Consider the following 21,010-nt stretch of genomic DNA (forward strand, 5'->3'; position numbering starts at 1 on the left):
AGATCAGTAGTTTTTAGTAAAGTCACATTGTTGTGGACACCTCAGTGCTTAAGCTTGTTCTGTAATGCTCTGGAATAATGACATCCATAAGGCATGAATGAGCTGAACTTTAACTCATTACAGAATCGTGCTAGCACATCTGGTACTATATTCTAATGCAGACACTGGCCACACAGCTAAGTTTAACAAACTTAGGCACACATTATAATTTAGGCTCCTAAGTGAGTATGTGCTTTTCCTACTGATTAAGGACAGCTATTAGTTGAATTCAGCCCTTGTGTACCTGTGGGTTCTTCACGAGCATCCTTGGAGAAGCTAAAGTAGTTTGTCTTAACAAGTTTTTAATTATGTTAAAGAGAAATCGGTGGTGGATAAAAAGCCTGGCCATTTTACCTTGGTTCTTTCTCTACTTCTCCTTAACTCTCCGTAGCTTTAAAGTGAAACCACGAATGACTGTGGTCACTTGCTGAGGAATGATGACACATTCAGGGGTTGAAGTTCAAAAGGAAGTCCCTGTTTGCTCAGATAGCACCTGTTACACACACAGCTGTCCCCTTAGTGAGGCCATCTGAGCTCCTCTGCCTAACACTCCTTGTTCATTAGCCCCACACCCTCCCTGCTTCTGTAGGGCTGTGTTAATCTGTTACCTGGGAGTGGTTTTATATCTCTCTATTTTTTTCCTGTCTCTCATATCTCTGATCCTCCAGGACTACTTTCATGACTGCCCAGGTATTATTGGGCTGAGTTTAATTAAATCTTTTTTGTTCTTTCTTGTGTTTTCACAAGGAAACTTCTAATAAGCTGCCTGGTAGCTGTCAGAATAGAAGCTTATTGAGGGCTCGGAATTATGAAGGTCCCTGAAGGCAGGATGCTGGTTCTGATCTATCTGTGCTCACTTAGGATCTTAAAGTGGAGCCTGACACTTGTCACTCCTCAAGGCAAAAAGTATGCTTTGGAAGAACTATGAACCCAAGGGGTAAGGCATAGGTGTTCTCTTGTCCACAGAGTATACACATATTAGAGTACTAATACCCTATGAGGTACTTGAAACCATTTACCGTCTGCAGAAGTGAGAGGGAAGCCATGGAATAGCCTAGAAAGGTGAACCACTGTCCCCTCTTATAGTTCAGAACATGAAGGCCCAGGATTTGTTACAATTCCATGGCCAACTCCTGACAGATGTCCACAATCTCCTTTGTGTCTAGAGTTGTTACTACTTTGTCACCCATTTGGGCCCCAGTCGTACCTTCATACCTCAAGTGAAGGGCCACTTAGCCACCAAATCTGCTTTTTATGAACTGTCACTAGGAACTTAAACATCTGCCCAAATTCCACCAAACCTGTCTCTCTCCTCCGAGAGTTGCAGAGACAATAAGCACTTCTGAGCTGGAACCTAGGCCTAACTAGGCCAGCTACAAATCCAGATGCACCCGAGCCCTCCCCTGTTGGTCACCACACAGCCATTCTGTTTCTTTTCTGAACCAGGAGTCCCTGCTGTCTGCACAGCTCTCATTCATTGCTTTAGATCAGATCAAAGGTGAGGCTGCTGACTCAGGCTTTGACTCACTCTGTGCTGGATCAGCTCCTCCCTGACCAGAAGTGGTAGCTGCAGGGAAGTTCTGCAGTGTTCACCACATCTAAGACGGAGGCATGGAGGCCCAGAGGCTGTCTGTAAGCAGGGCTTTGCTTTAGCCTGACCTAGACTGATTCAGACCCTTCTTAAAAGGAGGCTATGAGGGATGAGGAATTCAAATTGGGTATTTTTCCATAGCTGAGGACATTGTTAGTGCCATGGATTTTTCATAGAGTTCCGTTCATCAATGCCATTGCATTTTGACTTCATTTGACCGTGATACTCTGTTGGAAAATTTGTCTTGTTTTTTCCTGCTTTTAATGTTTTTCAACCTCTGTGTTATACCACACTTTATTGTCCTGCTCATATTATCAGAACAAGTGCCTTGTGCACAGTAAGTATGGGTTTATGTGTTTTGGGTGGGTTGTCATGCCTCTGAAAGGCTTATAAAAATCAGTCTGACTTGTTTGCCTGCAACTGTCTGTATAACGATAGCGTGTGTGAACTTGTTTTATGCAATTACAAGGTTTACTTCCTGACTGCTGGCCGCTGACGTTTACCTCCATGGCTTTGCAAGACTTTGAGTGACTCTGTAGTGTCTACTGACTGACACCAATTTTTTAAATAGATAATGCTGTCGTGTGGTACAAATAGGAAAACTGCAGAGTTGTGGAGTAAATGTCACACTCTCACACTTGGCCTCTGGAGTCAGCTTGTTTTTCCTGGAGGCAATCAGTGCTTCACCAGTTTCCTTTCTGGGGTATCTCTATGGTTTAGAGGTGGTTTGTCCTTGAGCAGTTCATATGTTGAAGGGTGCTGGTAATCTTGAGAGATGGTGGGACCATAAGTGGTTTAATGGGAAGTCATTAGGTCATTGGGAGCACATCCTTGGAAGGGTTCAGTGGAATACTTAAGAGACCCCAGTTAGTTCCCTTGAAAGTGAGTTGTCACAAAAACAGTAAGCCTGACTCCTGAGCCTGTCTGGCTTCCTTTCTCACAAACTGATTTCTGTGTGCGCTGTGGCAGTTATACTGCCATTAGAAGTCTCTCCTCAGAGCTGAAATGATTAGGAATCCCAATCGTGGTGTTCCAGCCTCCAAATCGATGAGTCAAATCCTTTTTCTTTATAAATACCTAGCTTCAAGTATTTTGTTGTAGCAACAGCAAATGGACTAATAGAGTCCCTCTGTATTTATAAGCAAATATATATACATTTTTACATGTATGATACCATGCCAGGTATGTTCTGTATCTTGTCTTTTTTTTTCCTCTTGACACATTTAAGAACTTGTTCCATACTTTAGTAGCCTTAGTTTCTTAATGTCTACATAGTATTCCCTTTTAAAGATGAACCGTGATTTATTTAGTCTTGATCGATGTACAGGTGAGTTCTAATTCTTGACTACTAAAAGAACATTGTACCTCTCTTGTTTCATCATAAGTGGACAACCCTTCCTTGTGCAGGGTCACAGGGGTTGTTTTAATGAGGAAGACTGATTCTATAGGCATGGTTGCCTTCAGTCCTCCCTATCCCAGACCATGTCCTATTAAGCTGATATTACCATAGGCTACCAGGTGGGTCGGTAGACTCTTTGAGCAACCAGAACTGAGAGCCTTGTATGCTCAAGCTGTTGGATTCCTGATGTCTGACAGAGTTTGTGCGCTGTTGAATTTTGAGCGGCTGTGGAATGTGTAAGGTCATGGTTAGTGCTTCATCACCGTGTTTGCATTTGGGGGTTCTCTGACATTATTTCATTTGGTTCTTATAATACCCCATGAGAAAATTTAGATAGAATCATTTCTGGAAACTCATGTTGATACTTAGCTAATGGGTAACAGCTACAACTCAAGTCCGTCAAGACTTGTAGCCCTTTTGGTATTTCTGATTAGGGTTTTGACCTACCAGTCTGCTATGGGGCCAAGAAAAAGGTATAAGCTCTCTGGTGATAGTAGCTGCCATAAATATGTACCGTTTTATCCCAGTAAATAACAGTAATAACAGACCCAAAGAGAACTAAACCAAAGTATACCAGAAAAGTCATACTACTACCTAAAATGGAAATACATCTATTCTGGATAGTGAGTAGCTTTGCCTCAAACTTCTTGAGTGTCCCTTCCTCACGGCCATGGCCACCCTTCCTATAGGAACTCCTGTCTTCTGCCACATACCAACAAGCCAGCAACTAAAGAGGAAATGTCGTATGACAGGAAGGACCCTCTGGTACAGCCTCAGTGCTATAACACCATCTCTGCTGAGTAATTGGTTTATAAACCATGCTGGTCCCTAAGTATTTTTCAAATAGTAAAGTGCAGGAATAGGGTAGGAAGCAATAAATGTTTAGCTATATAACTTGATTTCTATGAATATTTATATACAATTTTAAAAATTGCATTCCTTTTGTAGTTCACAGTACCCTATTTATAAATCTAGCTTTAAAAACAAAACGTGAAAGACCACTTTAAGAGGCTTTACTTTTTGCTGTTTTTGCCTTTCTGATTTATAAAAGTCTGAGGGTTGGAGACCCAAGATTCACTCTTGTTGCTCCACCATTGCAGACTAGAGCCTCAGCCCCTGGTCCAAGATGACAGCATCTACATTCTACGCAGGTTGATGAAAGGAACAAAGAATAATCGAGCCAAAGGCACATGCACACTCCATTTAAGGAAGAGACTTAGAAGCTGAGATGTGATTCTTCGTGTGTCCTGTTCAGCATGGGTTGTGTGGTGCATCCAGCTGGAAAGGGAGACTGCTGTGAGCAATCCTTATTCAGGGTGGCCCTATGCCCAGCTGAAAAATCTTTTACTGTAGAAAAAGGAGAGAACTGATACTGGGCAACAGTCAGCAGTACTGGCACAGCTACTAAGTCTGTTGTTGGAGTTACCTCATTTAGAAAATAAACTATGTGATCGTATTAATTTCCTTTTCAAAACACTGAAAAATTTGGATTTCCTAAGCTATTGGAATAGTAGAATGGATGTGGCAACCAACCAGGTGTAAGCTCGTTAAATATCTTTTGTCTTCCTGGTTTTCATTAAAAATGTTTTAATGGAAAACAATGAAAACTCTAAAAGTTACTTTTTCCTCTATAAAGAAGCTGTGAGGTACCTCACAATAGCTATTAAGAAATAAGAATATTTTCTTAATCACTAATAATATTGATGCTTAATACTTGGCATATTACAACGTACTTGATCACTACATATTTGAATAGTTATTATAAATGAGAATTACCAAGCAAGATGTGCAGATCAAGGGTGGGCCAGTGGGCTCCTCCTAGTCCAGTGTATACAGCTTCTTAAAACTTGGTTCCTGGAAAGCATTGGACTTTTACGAAGGACAAATGTAAATTAGCACCTCAGAAGCCAGGCATTTGATAATTGAGACGCACCAGAAATGACAATATGCCACATTGATAAGACCTGGCAACTACTTTTAAAACTGAACAAACAGCGTCACTTGGATCTAGTGATCATGATATGGGACTTTCCTTTTTTCTTTTCTTACAGCAGTAACCAGGTGAGTTTTTATTGGACTGCTTTGAGTGAGGTCTTAGCAATATGGGTTGATTGGTCAGCTGAAAAACCCTTTATAGCTAATAATTTTGTTTTTTAAATAAACTGGTTATAGATTTATACCTGTACTTTATGAATTTTTATTGAAGTGGAATTCTTGGCTATTTTAAATATAGACCAACAGCTATTGTGATTCTTTTTTTCTAATTGGTGGTGCTAAAAGAATTGAGATGAAATTCTTATTGTTGAGAGATAAGCAAGGGCTGGTGAACTAAGCCCACACCAAACATCAATTCTAGGACCAGACTTCCTCCCCCATCTCCTCTGACCGCTCACGTTGGCGTTCCATTTGAGTAGCTGAAACTGATGGTTTTGATTTCATTTATTTCCCCTGGAGTGAGTACGTGGTAAAGCGTTCTGAGGTGCAGTTTTTGAATGCTGCAGATAATAAAAACAGGTTCTACCCTGGATGTTCCTTTACTCAAGAGCTCTGTTCTTACTCAGAGGCACACCTATGGGGAGGAACACTGGTCAGGTAAGAACTCAAACCCTGAGGCGAAAACACCCCACGCCTTGCCTAGTCACTGGAACCTGGGTTTAGTTCCAGCATGCTTTCTCAAAAGGAGACTGGGGGAAAAAGCTCTTGTGAAACTTGGGGAAGGCAGGGAAAAATTACTGGTCTTGTGATCCAGTTATAGGCAACAAATAATTCTTTGGGCTCCTGTGGCACAGATCATAAAGTGCTTAATAGACCTTAATTATAACTGATTTCTTGTAAATAATTTTTAAGGTGGTTAATCCAGATGTTTTAGTGATTTTTATTAAGCCAGGCAGAAAGTAGACTGGGGAGTGTAGTGGTTCATAGTAAAATCTGGGAGCCCCAGGGAGTGTTGGGTGTGTTGCTGTGTTGTAACTTTGTCAGCTTTGGGATCTTGGGCAAGTTACTTGTCCTCTGAACTCTAGTCTACATTTGCAGTAATAGGTGGTGGCAGTAGTGTCTAGTTAATGGACTGGTAGCCCAGTGTCTTGTATATGATGAGCATGGAAGATGATAGCTGTCAGTGGATTATTAATAGTTTATTTGTCCTAATTTTCAGGTAAGGTGTTTTTCTTAGTGATTTCTTGGAAACTTAACCAGAAATCTAGTTTTTGTGAGATTGGGGTTCATAGAATGAAAGCCTCAGACTTGTAATCAGCTTTCTATGCAAACATGAAAACTCTATGCCAGAAGGTGAACATTTTTGTTCCACTGTGAGTTTTAGCTTGTTCTTGCCCAACTGGATCAACCAGTTAGTGTAGTTAGATAGGGTTTTGGTTTTTCTTGGCCAAACACTCTTGAGATTAGGGCTCGATTCTTACCCTCAAGGTGTTTGTGGCCTAATTGAGTGGAGGTGGGAGAAATTCTTGCCATGGAAGTTTTCCCTGGAGAGGATGGAATGGATTTGGGGTTCTTGATCAATTGCAGATTTATAGGTAAAACCAGAGCTGGAGCCAAGAAGGGTTGGTAAGAAAGCTTTTGTGGGATGGGTTGGGATGAACAGAAGCCCCGTTGCTGAGGTGCACTTGGAAAGTAAGGGGCAAGATGACTTGGGGTGGGTGGGTGGTTCCCAGGGGTTTTGGGGAGAGCACCATACAATGGGAAAGGTGTGGGGCTGGAAGAGCGGGCAATGTCTGGGCCTCAGGGCCTTCTTGAAGATAGAATTACCCTGCCTCCAGCTGCTGAGACAGATTCAAATAAAGTATACGTGAAGGGCTTTGTAATTATAGATGTCCTACGAATGTGAGTAATTGGTACACTATGTTTGCTACCTTCTTCTCCAAGAATGATACTGGGATGCATGAGAACTATCTACCCGGGGTTGCAGTCATCCCATTTACTAAACGTCAAGCAGGTGCTAGATGCCACACTAGATGCTATATTCAGGGGACAGGAGTCTCTGTACTTATGGAGCTACAGGGGATGAGCAACATCTTTGGTATAGAGATAGTTATATAGAATGGATATGGGAGAGTTTTTAGCTTGGGTCCTCACAGAAAGGCCTCTCTGAAAAGGGGACAGTTAAGTTCCTGAGGGAGATGAAGGATACAGCCCATGTGGAACCAAGCCAAGAGTGCTTTGAGCCAAGGAAGCAATTGCAAAGGCTCCAGTGGAAGCGAGGTTGGTGTATCACAAGGACAGAAAAAAGGTCCCCATGGCAAGTGTGCATACCTGAGGCTGTGAGGCTAGAGTGGCAGGTGCAAAGGGCATTGTCATCTCAGGGGCTGTGGAGAGCCACAGGAGTGTTGTGAGCAGAGCAGGGTTGTGATGGGACTTTAGATGTAGGAAGAGCACAGCTGCTCCATGGAAGCTGGGCTGGTCTCAGGGATAAGGTGGAAGTGGATAAATTAGACAATTCTACGGCTGTCCAGTATCACCCGATGGTGACTGATGCTTGGTTCAGCAAAGGAGTCACTGTGCAGTGGTTGGATCCAGAGTAAAATGTTCAGGTAGAGCCTATGGGATACATTGATACAGATGCAACAAAAGGAATTTGATGTTCTGGGGATATCTAGAGAGATAATGTACATTTGTCATGACAGGAAAGCCAACAGGGTTCTGGCCATGGAGAAGCTGAGCTCTGTCCTGAACACATTAGCAATGCTAATTAGGAATGCTAAATGAAGATGTGTGGCAGGCTATTGGGTGTCTGAGATTGGAGTTGAGGGGAGAGTTACGGGCTGAAAAGAGGTGTATTAAGGATCATCCGAGAGTAGCTAACCCCTGCCACAGAAGGAGACTAGGAAGAGATCTAGGATTTTTTTTTTTTTTTTTTTTTTTTGGTCTTTTTCGTTTTTATCGGTACTAGGGATTGAACTCATGACTGTCTGCTTGCAAGGCAGGCGCTTATGCCACTGAGCTAAATCCCCAGCCCCAAGATCTAGAATTTAATGCAGAGCCAGCCTGGGTGTAGATCTGGCATGTGTTAGTCTTGCCGTCCTTCCTGCAGCCAGTCTAGTTCCTAACTGAATGGGATTAGAAGGTCAAAACTGAACCAGATGCAGGCAGTCACAGAGACAGACGCCTTTAGATCCCTCTCTCTTAGAGACGGGAAGCGAGTCCATGGAGTACATCTGTTCTTGTGGGGCATGCTAGGAATGATTAGAGTGGCAGGTCTAACTTGGAATAGTGTACAGGTAATGGGACTTTAGAGAGGAGGAGGACATCGAGGCAGGGCGTTGTCTGTTTTGTGCCTTTCCTAGTGTAATCACAGCAAAACAGTGCCCACTGCTCGTTCTCACTACTCACCTCAACAGGTTTGTGACTGACTGGTTATATTTTGTGTTTTACCCTCCAAGCGGCCCCCTCTGCTGCTCTGAGCTGTAGCAGACTGCTACAGTCTAACATTTTCTAACCCTAAAATTAGATACCCGAACAGTGATCCCCCCCACCCCCCCCACACCCCGCCATCCCTCATAGTTTTGAAATCACATGGTGTTTAAAGATGTACGTGTTATCTTGTCTGTTGTTTTCCTTCCTGCATTTTTACCTAGCGATTTATGCCTGAAGATCACAGAGGAATTAGACTCCAAGGGATTCTGCTTCAACGCAGTTTTGGAATTTGATGCAGAAAGAGGTAGAACGAAGTCAGTTTTTGGTCCAGCTTTCCTTGACCTTTCAGGTCTTCCATTCAGGTGGTTTAATTGGTAAGATTAACAGAGGTCTCGAGGTCCAAAGTCAGGCTCCTCGTTGACCGTGCAAACCTGTGCAGATCCTGTCTGAGTCTTCATTCCTGTTCCTATGAAATTTGGGAGCTGTGCTGTGCTCCCAGAGCTCTCAGTGTAAGGACCGAGTAGGGTTTGATGGGCAGCAATCTGCCAGAGGTGCCAGGCTGGCTCACAGCAACAGGTGTGGTTTGCGCTGATTGGGGGAGGCTCACATCGAGGGAGGATTGGGTACTAGGCAAGTGTTCTTTGAGAACTGTTGCAATGAGAAGTGCGGACAAACTGCTGGTGGAGTTTAGGTAGGCCACAGAGGCGGTAGTGTAGTGGTGGCTGCAAGGATGTAGTGTTGCATGGTGGCTTCTGGTGGCATTCCTGTTGTATTTCCTTGTCTGTAAGTAAGTAGCCATGTGAAAAACATTAGTACTATTAGTGCTGCCAGTGTATAACCAGAATCAAAGTGGATGTGGTGGTGTATTCCTGTATCAGTACACTCTGGGAGACTGAGGCAGGAGGATTGCAAGCTTGAGCCCTTCTTGGGAAAATTAGTGATTCAACAAGACCTTGTCTCAAAATAAATAAAAGGGAGGGAGGTCCTGGAGGAGGATCTATGTTCAATCCTAGCGCCTTTAAAAAAACAAAAAATCAGAATCAAAGTTCAAGATTCATTCAACAAGTTTGCATTTCTTAAACCCCTTCTCATGAGCTCATTTCGGTGTTTGTTACAGGTAAGGGCGTCTACCTTTGGAAACGTCTCTGCCTTTCTTTGGGGCTAATTGCTGCCAGGCAAGAGGCCTGCTCCTTTGTGTCCCTTTCAGATGCATTAACACATTCATGATGGGGCCATAATTCCGCATGCCTCACTGCCAGGCAGCTTGAACTGTAGGTGGTACATGCATGACTATCTCATTGGGTGGCTTTTTGTTAATTTTGTTAGTAAAAAGAACAATGAAAGGGGCTAGGGATTTATAAAGCTCAGGGGCATAAGTGCCTGCCTTGCAAGCAGGCAGTCGTGAGTTCAATCCCTGGTACCGATAAAAAATAAAAATAAAAAATAAATAAAAAGACCAATGAAAGTGATTGGATTCATTTGTACTGCCACTGGTTCAAGCCCTGCAACGGGACAGTCATGCCACCAGTGGTTGAAGGTGGTAGGACCATGTTAAGCAGCAGGAATTGCTGGAGGTTAGAACCTGGGCTTCTCTGATAAATCCAGTTAAACCTGGGAAGTAGATCCAGGGACAGGTAAGTGAGAGTAGGCATTTAGCAAGGAGCTCAGAAAACACTCCTGAATGAATAGCACCACAGAGCACGCAAAGGTGTAAGGTGTTGTCAGACTGGCAGCTCACGCCTTGGGTCACTTTTACTTAAAGATTTGCAGCCAGAACGTTTTGTTTAAAATAGTGCATGTTAATTATAACATTTTTATATGAATTTAAAAACAGTCACAGGGCTTTTTTTAAAGGACATACTGGAGTCTTCAAAGCAACCTCTAGTTCAGTGTTATCAGGCCCACGGACCAGGGACAGAAACTTGGTGGGACATCTCCCCATTTTCTTCTGTGTTTAGACAGCTACCTTTAGAAAAGAGAAAGTTTTTCTCAAAGCTTATAAATCTCTTATGTTGAATTATTAATCCTGGACTTTCTTTCAGTGACATAACTTCCTTGGCTCATGACTCATTAAGTGTCCTTTAAATGCTGGGCACCAGGCTAGGAGCCAGGGCAGGGCAGTGAAGAGATGTGGCCCTGGCCGGGGAGCTGACCTGGTGAAAGAGGACTGTGAGCAAGAGTTACACAGTCACTGACTGTGGTCATTGCAGTGAGGGAAAACTTGACCTGGAGAGTGGGGGAACAGGAGGATCCTAGGAGACAGAAAGGGCTTGGGTCAGGAGAGAGCAGGTGGCGGGGAGGAGTATGAAACAAGCCCAGGGAGGGGGGAGGGTTACCCTAGAATGTGCTTCTAGAAGTACTTACTGCAGAATGTTTGTACTAAAGCCATCGTGAAAACTCAGGTGCTTCACATCCGAACCGAATTTAATGTAAGAAAGACAGTGTGGGTTTCTTGCTGTTGTAGGCACAGTGATGCCCACAGTGAAGTCTGTGTCTGACTAACAGATCCTTGGCTGTGTTAAGTTGGATGGGAGAATGGAATTCAGTCTGTTGATCTTGTTGAGGGAAATGATTTTAGATTATCCAGTGGGCCCAGAGCAGTCACAATGATCTGTGTAATACAGGAGAGGGAGGCAAAAGGGATTTGAAAATGCTGTGCAGATGGAAGGGACCACGGGCCAGGAAAGCAGGCAGCAGAGAAGCTGGAAGGGACTGGGAAAGAAGTTGTTTTTGAGAACCTTCAGAAAGGAGCGCAGCTCTGCTGGTACCTTGGTTTTATCCCCAGAGGCCTGAGTTGGATCTTTGACATAAGCAACTGTAAGGAAGTAGGTGTTTGAAGCCACAAAATTCAGGGCAACTTGCTATAGCAGCTGTAGAAAACCAGCCCTCCTGCCCAGCTCAGTGTCTCATGGTCTGGACAGCTGTGACACCCGAGTCCCTTGGTCCCTGCTGTTCACAAAGCAGCAGAGTGGCTCTGAGCCTTGGGCCTCTGCAAATCACATGCTCCAGGTGGCTGAGCTGTGATCATTCTTTAGTAAATATTTGTTGAAGACCTGCCATGTGCCCAACCTTGCTCTTGGAGCTTGGGGTTAAGGCTCCTCAGGGGCCTCGGCCCTGATCCCAGCAGAGGCCACTGAGTTGGGGACACCATGGGCAGACACCATAACAGGCAGTAGGACATTGCTGCAGAGTTGGGAATGGCAGTGTCTTTTCCCTGAAAAAGAGGTCAGTCTTAACTGCTCGTCAGGTTTTGTCTAACATGTTTCTACGTCAGTACCTTCCTTTTAGATTGTTTGGAAAATTTCATTTAGAACCAATAAAATAGGGCAGGCTAAGTTCAATAATGTTAATAATGTTTGTTAAAGCATAGCCTACAACTGTTTGTAACTTTTTGTGTTCTCAGGTGTACTTTTAGGTCACCAAATAAGGAAAATAATTCCTATAACTCCATCATAATAAGGAAAATAGTCATTCCTATAATTCCATTAATAATGGTTAAATAATAGTCACTCCTATTATTCCAATAATAGTGGTTAAAAAGCCTTTTAAAAAAGCCTAGCGTAGAACATTGGTCTGATGGATGGACAGAGGCAGAGGAGCTAGGCTTAGATAAAAGCATGAGCAAAGTTTTTTCTTCTGCAGCACTGGGGATGGAACCCAGGGCTTTGTGCATGCTAAGGCACTCTGTCATTGAGCAGTCATGCTGGCTGGCCTGTGACTAGCAGCCCTTTGGCCTCAGCCTCCCAAGTAGCTTGAGCAAGCTTTAATGCTGTCTCTGAATCTCACCAGGTGGGGAGGGAAGAAGAAGGGGGATCTTAATTTGGGAGAAAGACGTTTGACAGCAACCCAGGAGGTGGAAGCGTGGGGCATTTTCCTCTAGCCACTGGGTCTTTGAAGTACAGGCTGTCTTCTGTCTACTAGAGGAAGGATAGTACTTCTCTCTGATTCGTAGACACCTGGAGAGTCAACTTGGAGGTGGAAGGCGATGAAATGTAGACCTCCTCTAGAATTCAAGCTGCAGCTCTGGTGACATTGTAGAGGCTGCTTTGTATCTCAGGCTGGCGTGACCCTAATCATTTGTCCTACAACTTAGGATACTTTGGAATAAAAGGGGGAGAGTGAGCATCAGGCTCTCTGATAGTAGATGTGGCATATGGTCAGCCCAGCTCTGGCCTGGAACAGTCTAATGACCAAGCATGACCTTTGCAGGGATGGGCCCAGGCCCCCAGAAAGAGGGGCTTGAGCCAGTCAAGTTCTCTACATGTATGGCTGGGAGAGGTCTGGTGTAGGGGTCCAGAAAAGATGTTTTCTTTATACTACAGTACAAAGCAAGATTCTAACCCCCAAATTATTACTTATGTTTGAACCCTAACATAGTCTTCCTCTTAGAAAAGCAGCCTCTTGATGACTGTATTTTGAGTGAGTTTTGTTAGCAACACATTAGCCTAAAAGCTCCTCAGCCAGTTTTGATTGTGGAAGCCTATAAAGGTTGAATTTGGTTTTAAAATATCTTAAATAAATGTAAATACATTAAAATTAACTTAAAGAAGGAGGTGCTCATTCAAGTTTAGTTTACATTCAATACTAATTCCTGGGAATTCAACACCATAATTGTAAATCTCGAACATTATAAACTTTAAAGCATTTTGGCAAACCAGAGTATACACTGATCTCTGACAAAGTGATATCAAAGAAACATATGGAGTTGGAATAACATTGGTTTATGAGAGACAAAACATTTCAAGTACACATTTAGTGGAACATAGAATTTTAAATGTATACATTAAATGATGCAGTGTTGTCCACTGACCGTTCCATCTGCATACATACAGTGTTAGCACACAAGTCGGCCAAAGACCACTGCGGAGTCTCCTCCGCACCCCGCTCATCTAGGCACATGCAGTGTCTGTAGTATGTGGAGTAACAACAAGAGCTGCTGTAATAAAGGTTGGGAGACCTTGACCTTCAAACTGTGGGAAATGAGGCTGGGGTGGAAATTTAATCTCGTAAGAAATGATTAGGTTTTTACTTGTGGTTCCAGATGTCAGACTGGGTACCTGGATTTGCTTCCATGCCCCTCAAGGTTCTTTAGTGGCTAACAGAGATTATGAAAAGGCAGAAGGCAGATGGGATCTGGCATCTGGCATCTGACTTCGACAGGGAAGGAACCACAGTTGAGCCATCATTCGGAGGCTGAAGAGAGTCATCTCTGTGGCTCACTCATCATCCTGTAGGGCAGGGAGTGTGGGTCTGGAAGGCACAAACACCAGGTGACACTGCCATCCTGTACCGCTGTGCTGAGCAGAAGCTGCTGGTTATTAACTCCTGGCCAAAGCCAAACAAAGGCCCTTAGCAATTGTGTATATGGGTGGGTGGGTGCTAATGTGTACATTATTCTATAAAGCCAAAGTTGATTATAATGCGCAGAAATAAGAGAACAGATTTTCATAGAGGTAGAAAAGGCCATACCATGATTCCCCGCCCCCCCCCCAAAAAAAAAGTCCACTCTGAAAAATCACCCAACATTAAGGCTTCTAGCTTCAGTGCTGGCACTCAGAATTAAGCCCCTCTCCTCTGGCATTTGAAGGATGGCTCAGTCTGCCACCTCGCTGCCAGCAATGAATTCAGGAGTCTGCAGGCCTGGTCCATGACTCCCTTTCAGAATTCCTGCCAGGGCGTTTCAACCACTGCTGACCTATTTTTGTTTGCTGTTATAGGAAAATCATAATTGTCCTGATGACAGAGACACAGGGTATGTGGAGCCCCAAGCACAAAGTCATCACAAGCAGAACTGAAGGGAAAACAAGGATTTGAAATACAGACTACATGTGAGAGCCGAAAGGGACAAAATGATCATTTTCAGGCTGGGGAGGTAGCTGCAGGGTAGAGTGCACGAGGATTCTTTACCAGCAGGCACAAGGCTGTGGGTCAGACCCCATCGCCGCGAGCAGATAGTGGAGACAGGCTTATGTAGTGACGCCGTCTACTTGTCATTTACTTATACTGTTAAGATGATGTTTAACAAACCTCCAACAAGAGGAAGCATGGCTCCCAAGTCAAGGCAAACCCAGCCTAGCAGGGAAGGGGAGTCTAGCCTGGCTATGTTTACAGCTGGTGAGAGGAGTAGCGGGAAGTCCAGGGCTCCAAGAGGGACGTCTGAGCAGTCAGGGTCTTCGTTTAATACAAGGCATGATAGAGCACTGAGTAGTTCAAGTCTCCAATAAGGGCACAGGAGAAGGAAGGCAGTGAGAAAAGCCAAGAAAAGTGGGAGTCACGGTCCAGCTGTAAAGCACACCAAGTGACTGGTGGAATGGAAGAAAACCAAGTGTGTTTGGTTGACACTAGAAACAATTTTCTTAGTCAAAAGCATCTTATACCATTTGGTGCAACATTGAATATTTATTTATCTGACTCTAAAAATAGAGGATAAGTTATAAAACAAAATATAAGTGATAATATCTAACAGTAAAAAGGGAGCCGACACGCGGTATGGTAGCACTTGGAGAAATTGAGAAAAGTGTAGGAGAGAAGGTCAAAATGTTGACAGTTTTATCTCATCAACCGAAGAACTGACCTTTCGTCCAGTGTCAAAGGGGAAATAAGATACTCAGTTATTTAAAACTTAAAGTGGCAAATAGAACAAAGGAAAACATAGTTATTAAGTGTAGATTGGAAAGTGACAAATAGTTCTTCCTTTTCCATATTATGGGGCCAGCAGTTATTGCCTAAAGATGATAGAACAAGAAATAAACAGTGTAGAGCTAAGGAGAAGTAACTGAGAGAAAAAAAGAGATTTGCCTAAAGAGTGGTGGTTGGGATATGTTTGGAATCTGTTGCTTTCCATGTTAGTTCCTTATTTTTGTGTCATTGGTATTTATTACTTTACCGAGAATTAGGATGAATTTAAAATAGGAATGACAGTTTCCACAATAATGCAGTCCCCTAATTTTTCAGATCTTAATTAGGACAAACTATGACAGCTGTGTTTTAAATTAAACAATAATCATGTCCTTGTTCTAATGAAGTGATATTTCATATTTCCTGGGACAAAGTTGCACAGCTAGAGGCAGAATCTTTAATCCTTAAGGAAGTGAATTACTGCCAAAGACAATGAAGCAAAGCTGCTATTGTCTGGAAAGTTCTAAAAGCGCTCCAGTGTTTAGAACTTTTGATTGAAGTTGTTATGCAAAGGTAATCCTGCTCTCCATGGGGGAGGAGCTGAATGCACCAATAGGAATAGGAAAAGGTTTACTGGAAAAACCCTGAAATAACCTACAGTTAATAGCGTGGTTGTGGGCCGTGCTGTTTTGTGCCAATCTCATCTGGACCCTGAAAACTGAATTGATACCATACCCTCAGTTGCTGTTATACTTGTGTAGTTAGGCTCTCACATTGGCTTTTGCTGTTTCAGAGTTTCTTACCCTTTAAGAAGATATATTTTTGCAAGTTTTATGTTTTGTTCCGTATAGCTTAGTGGAGGTGACTGTCCGCCAGCTCTGTGAAAAGCAATTTGTAAAGTGATTTTTGCCTATTTCCTTTGGTGTCTGAGGCAGTCCCAGTTCAGTCCCAGCCTCTTGCCCTGCGTCTGTCATTTTTCTTCTTTTGACTGATACAGGAATATTATAGCTGTGGCTCTGTGACTTTCCACCACTGCCGTACCAAGGCATGACTCGTTGCGGATATAGAGCTGTTCCTGTAGCTCTGGCTTCCTGTGTCAGGCTGGACTGCTTCTGAGAATGATCTGGGGCAGTGTGGCATCTGCAGCCCTGGTCCTAAGAGTTGCCATGGGCATTCTGGTGGTGCCCAGAGAGCACCTGGTTCTCAAACTGAGTCATTTGGGTGTCCTGGGACCCAGCTCTCAGCCTCAAAGGACTCTGGGAAGAAGACAGCTGGGGTTTGAGCAGCAGAGGTTTGGGCATGGGCTGAGCCTGCACCCACTCTGCCAACTCAGGAGCACCTCGACCAGCACCCAGGTCCTAAATTACTTAGATTAGGAAGCAGGTGGCTTGTTCCCTAGTGTCACTGTTTGGACACAGCTCTGCTTTTGCTTATTTGTTCCTGCCAGAGATAACCTTGGCTAATGGACTTTGTGACCAGCATTTAAGGTCAGTTCCAAGAAAAATTGAGAGCTTTTGCTTCTCAAATCAGAGGACAGCTTTGAGAATTTAGGCGCTGCCTGTGGCTGAATATGACTGAGTTTACCTCCTTACTGTGACTGAGATTCTACCGATTTGTCCGTGCCCCCACTCCACGGGGCGAGGATGGGCAGGCACCTTCTGCTGGCTGGGTCTGCACTTTCTCCAGCCTCCAGGCAGTTTACTTGGGATAGGGCACCTTCTTCAACCCTCCTGGGAGGGACATCAAGGTGGTGGAACGTTCAAGGGAACCCTGTGCAGGCTGAGCCCGAGAGGTAACATGATAGCTAAATTATTCTCCATGGGTTCGTTTTCCTTAGATTGTGGGGTCCTCTTTTTGAATATGTTGTCTTTATCCCTCAGACATCCCTACAGTTTCCTTCTGTGGGATCCATTTTAACAGCAGTAGTCACCACATGTAAATGAGAAAAAGGCCTTGTATGCAAGAGTTTGGCATTGACCATGGGAAAACCTGTGACCACATTCCCTGTAACCAGCCAGCAAGTTAAATGCCTGCTCTTTGTGTGTATCAGCTCCAGGGTCGGGATCGGGGGAACACAATGCTGGGCAGAGGTACCACAAAGAAAAGGGATGTGGGAAGTGGACCCACTGGAAGCACTATCCATGTCAGTGGAGCAACATCCACAGCTTTCTAAGTTGCAGGAAACCTAGGAGCCCCTGTCCTGTCCGGGGCAAGAGAGGGAAAAAGATCCTGGGGCTCCCAAGTGCTCTTTAGCCCTTCTCACAGCTAGAACTTTTCCAGCTCTTTCTTTTGCAGCCTTAGCACTTGCTGTGCCCCTCACCTGGCCATCTTCAGCTCTGCTGACATTTCTTGGTGACACTGTTCCTCCCAGGCAGGTGTTGGTAAGGGCCTCCCATGGCCCTATCTCCCCATGATTTAGTAGCCAGCTTCCCTAGGCTAGAGTTTGAGAGTGGGGACAATTTTTCACCCAACCCAGAGGGCTGTTCCTTTTGGGTCCTGATAAATGTTGAGCGGATAATTGAAAAAAACAAGCCAATAGGGTAAACAGGAAGTAAGCCTCCTGCAGCCTTAGGTAGCTTAGCATCCCCTGGGGTGTGAGTAGAGGAGGAAGTGGTAGAGGAGACACTGTAACAACCAACTCCCCTGGCAGCTCACTACCTTTACACACCCAGTTGCAGCAATGCTCTGATTTTTCCTTTACTTAGCTTCTGTGGATTTCCTCTTAAATCTGTCATCATAGAGCACAGTTGTTTCAATGTCTCATCAGTGTAAGTTTTGCCCTTTCAACTAGGTTGTAACTGCCTTAATAAAATCCTGAGTATTGTTTCCTAGGAAACATCCTAAAGAATGGAAACATTGCCCAAGATCATTTATTTTTCATGGCCACCAACTAGCTGAGACTTCAAGGCCGTCCTTAACTCACTTTCAGGCCTCTTCTCTCCTCTGTAAAATCCGAAGGCTGGACTGCATGTTTCTTTACAGGAGCCACCATGCTCTTGATTCTCCATTGCTGGTCCAGCCCCTTGTACATCTCTTCCAGTAGCCAGCAGGATCCATCCTGCATGTGCCAAATAACTCACCTTGCTCACTTCCCAGGCTGGACACCTCGCCTACAGGAACCTGGAGCTCTTGGGGTCAGGTACAGCATGTCTGGAGTAAGCATGGGATGATCTACGCAGAGCCCTCTGCCCAGCCTTTGCTCTGCCTCTGCTGAGAAGCTGCAGCACCAGTGGCACTGCCTGGTTCCCGAGTCTCACTCACTTTTGAGCCCGGCATGTGCTGTTTTCTTCCTTCAGATGTTTATGGACTTGGAGGGGGAGGCTGGCTGCCCTCCGTGTTCTCCAAGTGTCCTTGCCTCCCAATATACCCGCTGCAACAGGATATAACTGGTTTCAAAAGTACATTGACTCCTTTACTGGTGTGATTTTTTGTTTGGGTTCACAGACTATTCAGATCATTTGTTTCGTTTTCCTTTTGTGCCTGAATTTCGGGCTTCTTGAAGACCAGGAGTGGCCTGCGTTCCATCGTGACATTTTGTTGTTTGTACCTTTCTGGTTTCCAGTCCTTTTCCCAGATCCAGCCTTATTTCCTACCCTTCCCACCCTCTCTGCATCTCTCTGTTCAGGCAGGTGTGGGTTTTCTCTGTCCTGTTAGTCAGGCAGACCCCAAAGAGTGTAACTGTGACATGCGAAAGAGCCCTTCTGGCTGTGAAATGATGGCATTTCAAGGATTATGAGTTTGGATTCCAGGCTCCCCTGAACAGTAGCACTGGGTGGGAGGGAGAAGGACAATTACTCTGCCTGACACTGCCTAAATCAGGCAGGATGATAGTGCAGGAGCTCCACTGTGATGACCAGAGTGCCAAGAAGGCAGTGACTCGGGAGACGTCAAGTTTTGCAATCTCCATGTGCATTAAAGCTGGAAGGAAAAAAAAGTTGGCTTAGAAAGAGGCCAAAGCTGAAAAAGGGAGTAATTCAGTTGACTTCCATCTTTGCAAAGGCAAGGTTCTGAATCAGTAGATAAACTAAAGATCTAGGGTGCTGTCAGAATTACCTTTAACAAACACCCAAGAAAGTCCCGTGTTAGCAGTAGACACCACACTGCTTGCTAAATGTGAGCATTTTTCCATGTAGCGTCCTTGGCTTATGGGAGGGGTTGTGTGCTACAAAAAGTGTCTTTTAAACACCAGTCCCGCCCAGCGAGGGTGCTGAGCCAGTGTCGGGCTCGCTTTCCCTTTGTTTCAGTACTCCCTCCCCTGCCCCTCCGAGCCAGTGAGCCCCAGGCCTCCCCTCCACCTAAGCTGCTAAAGAATTGGCCGCCACCTTGACAGAGTAAGATCCTGCTGCATTTAAATGTTGAATATGAATTAACCTCAAATCTCTGAATTCTCTGCTTTATCACCAGGTTGCTTGTAGGAGCCCCTCGGGCAAAAGCCCTCCCGCGCCAGAGGGCCAACAGGACTGGGGGCCTGTACAGCTGCGACATCACCTCCCGGGGACCTTGCACACGGATAGAGTTTGATAACGATGGTGCGTTGCTCTGCCCTCACTGCCTTTTCAGCCCACGTGGACCTTACCTGCCCTTTCCAAGAGGAAGGAAACGGGGTGCAAACATTTATTCTTGCAGAGAAGGACCTCTTTTAATAGCATCAGTCTTGATTCCTTTTTGTTTGCCCTGGATGTATTCATCTTCTATATCAGGCTAGCAGGAGATGTTATGCCCCCTCTCCTAATCCTGGTTTCTTAACAAATATGATATATTGATGTTGCCACCTAGTGGTACTTTGAGGTTGGTTAAGAGGCAGTTGAAAATTTATAGCAGTAAAGAAATAAAGTTAATAAAGCTGAAAATTCATAGCAGTAAAGAGAGTAAGACCAGATCTTACACCCAAGCAGACAAAAATTATCTCTTGCTGTTAAAATATTTGGGGGAAAGATTAGATGTAGATTTGTATTTATGGTCTTTTGTTTGCTTCTTTATCTTTTAGGTATAACATTTCTTTTTACTAGTTAGAAAGCAATACGTGTGATTTGTAGGATACAAAAGCCCACTGGTAATCTCCATATGTAGACATACCCTGTGTTCAACATTTTGACATTATTCCTGATGTCTGCTAAAAGCGTTCGGTTTCCATGTTTATGTAATGATTCAAGTTTGAAATTTATGTCTTTTCATTGAGGAAGCAAAAATTTGGATATACGATCATCTAGTGGGTTTATAGGTTTAAGTTGATGCTGACACGATAGTATTTGTGGTTTCTTTCTCCTTTGTTCCCTGGCTAACATTAAGTACATCATTCTCTTTTGACAGTGATAAAATATGCCACATGTCAGCTTTGAGTAAATCTGAGTCCTTATCTCCCCCTGTCTAGTAAACACAATGAAAGCTCTATTCTATAACAAATTGGGGAGTACATAGAGAAGCACCTACTTTTTGTTAGTGTGGGTCATAATGGACCTTTGCAGACTGGACTTTACATGGTTACCATGTAGAGCTCTGTCTTTTCTGTGTATACTTTTTTCTTTTCCTTTTGTAGTGCTGAGGATTAAACCAGGGCCTCATTCTATGCCCCTGGCCTGCAGGAATAGAACTTTATGAAAGATTAATAGTATCCATTGCTCTGGCTTCTTGAGAGGAGAGGTCATTTTTGGATTGAATTCCTGAAGGCATTCAAGGCAATTTGGAAACAGTTTCCTATGTTTTTGTTTACCTATTCATATCCTGTGGGGTATTTTTTCATATCCTGTGAAAAATTTGGTAGTGCTAATTGTGTCTGTGTAACCTGTGTTGTTTTCCACAGCCGACCCTGCATCAGAAAGCAAAGAAGACCAGTGGATGGGGGTCACAGTCCAGAGCCAAGGTCCAGGGGGCAAAGTAGTGGTAAGTGTAGAGGAATCATCCCAACACTCACAATGTCATTATGTGCCATAGCAGTGAACAAAACATTCCCCTCCCTGCACCCCTGCACCCCCGCGGAGGGGGGCAGGGTAAACATT

General features: G+C 44.2%; 1 protein-coding gene across 3 annotated transcripts in view; it reads left to right on the top strand.

Annotated features, from left to right (window-relative positions):
- Itga6 (integrin subunit alpha 6) overlaps window positions 1-21,010 on the top strand; it is a 74,284-nt gene that overhangs the window by 11,376 nt on the left and 41,898 nt on the right. For all 3 annotated transcript variants that reach the window (XM_063259288.1, XM_063259287.1, XM_063259286.1), the window contains exons 2-3: window positions 19,419-19,543; window positions 20,815-20,894. In XM_063259288.1, coding sequence (XP_063115358.1) covers window positions 19,419-19,543; window positions 20,815-20,894 — 205 coding nt within the window. The remainder of the gene's footprint in view (window positions 1-19,418; window positions 19,544-20,814; window positions 20,895-21,010) is intronic.

This window comes from Cavia porcellus, unplaced genomic scaffold (genome assembly GCF_034190915.1).
Source record: "Cavia porcellus strain 051 isolate PalLab524CR breed Dunkin Hartley unplaced genomic scaffold, mCavPor4.1 scaffold_12, whole genome shotgun sequence".
NCBI classification, from domain to species: Eukaryota; Metazoa; Chordata; class Mammalia; order Rodentia; family Caviidae; genus Cavia; species Cavia porcellus.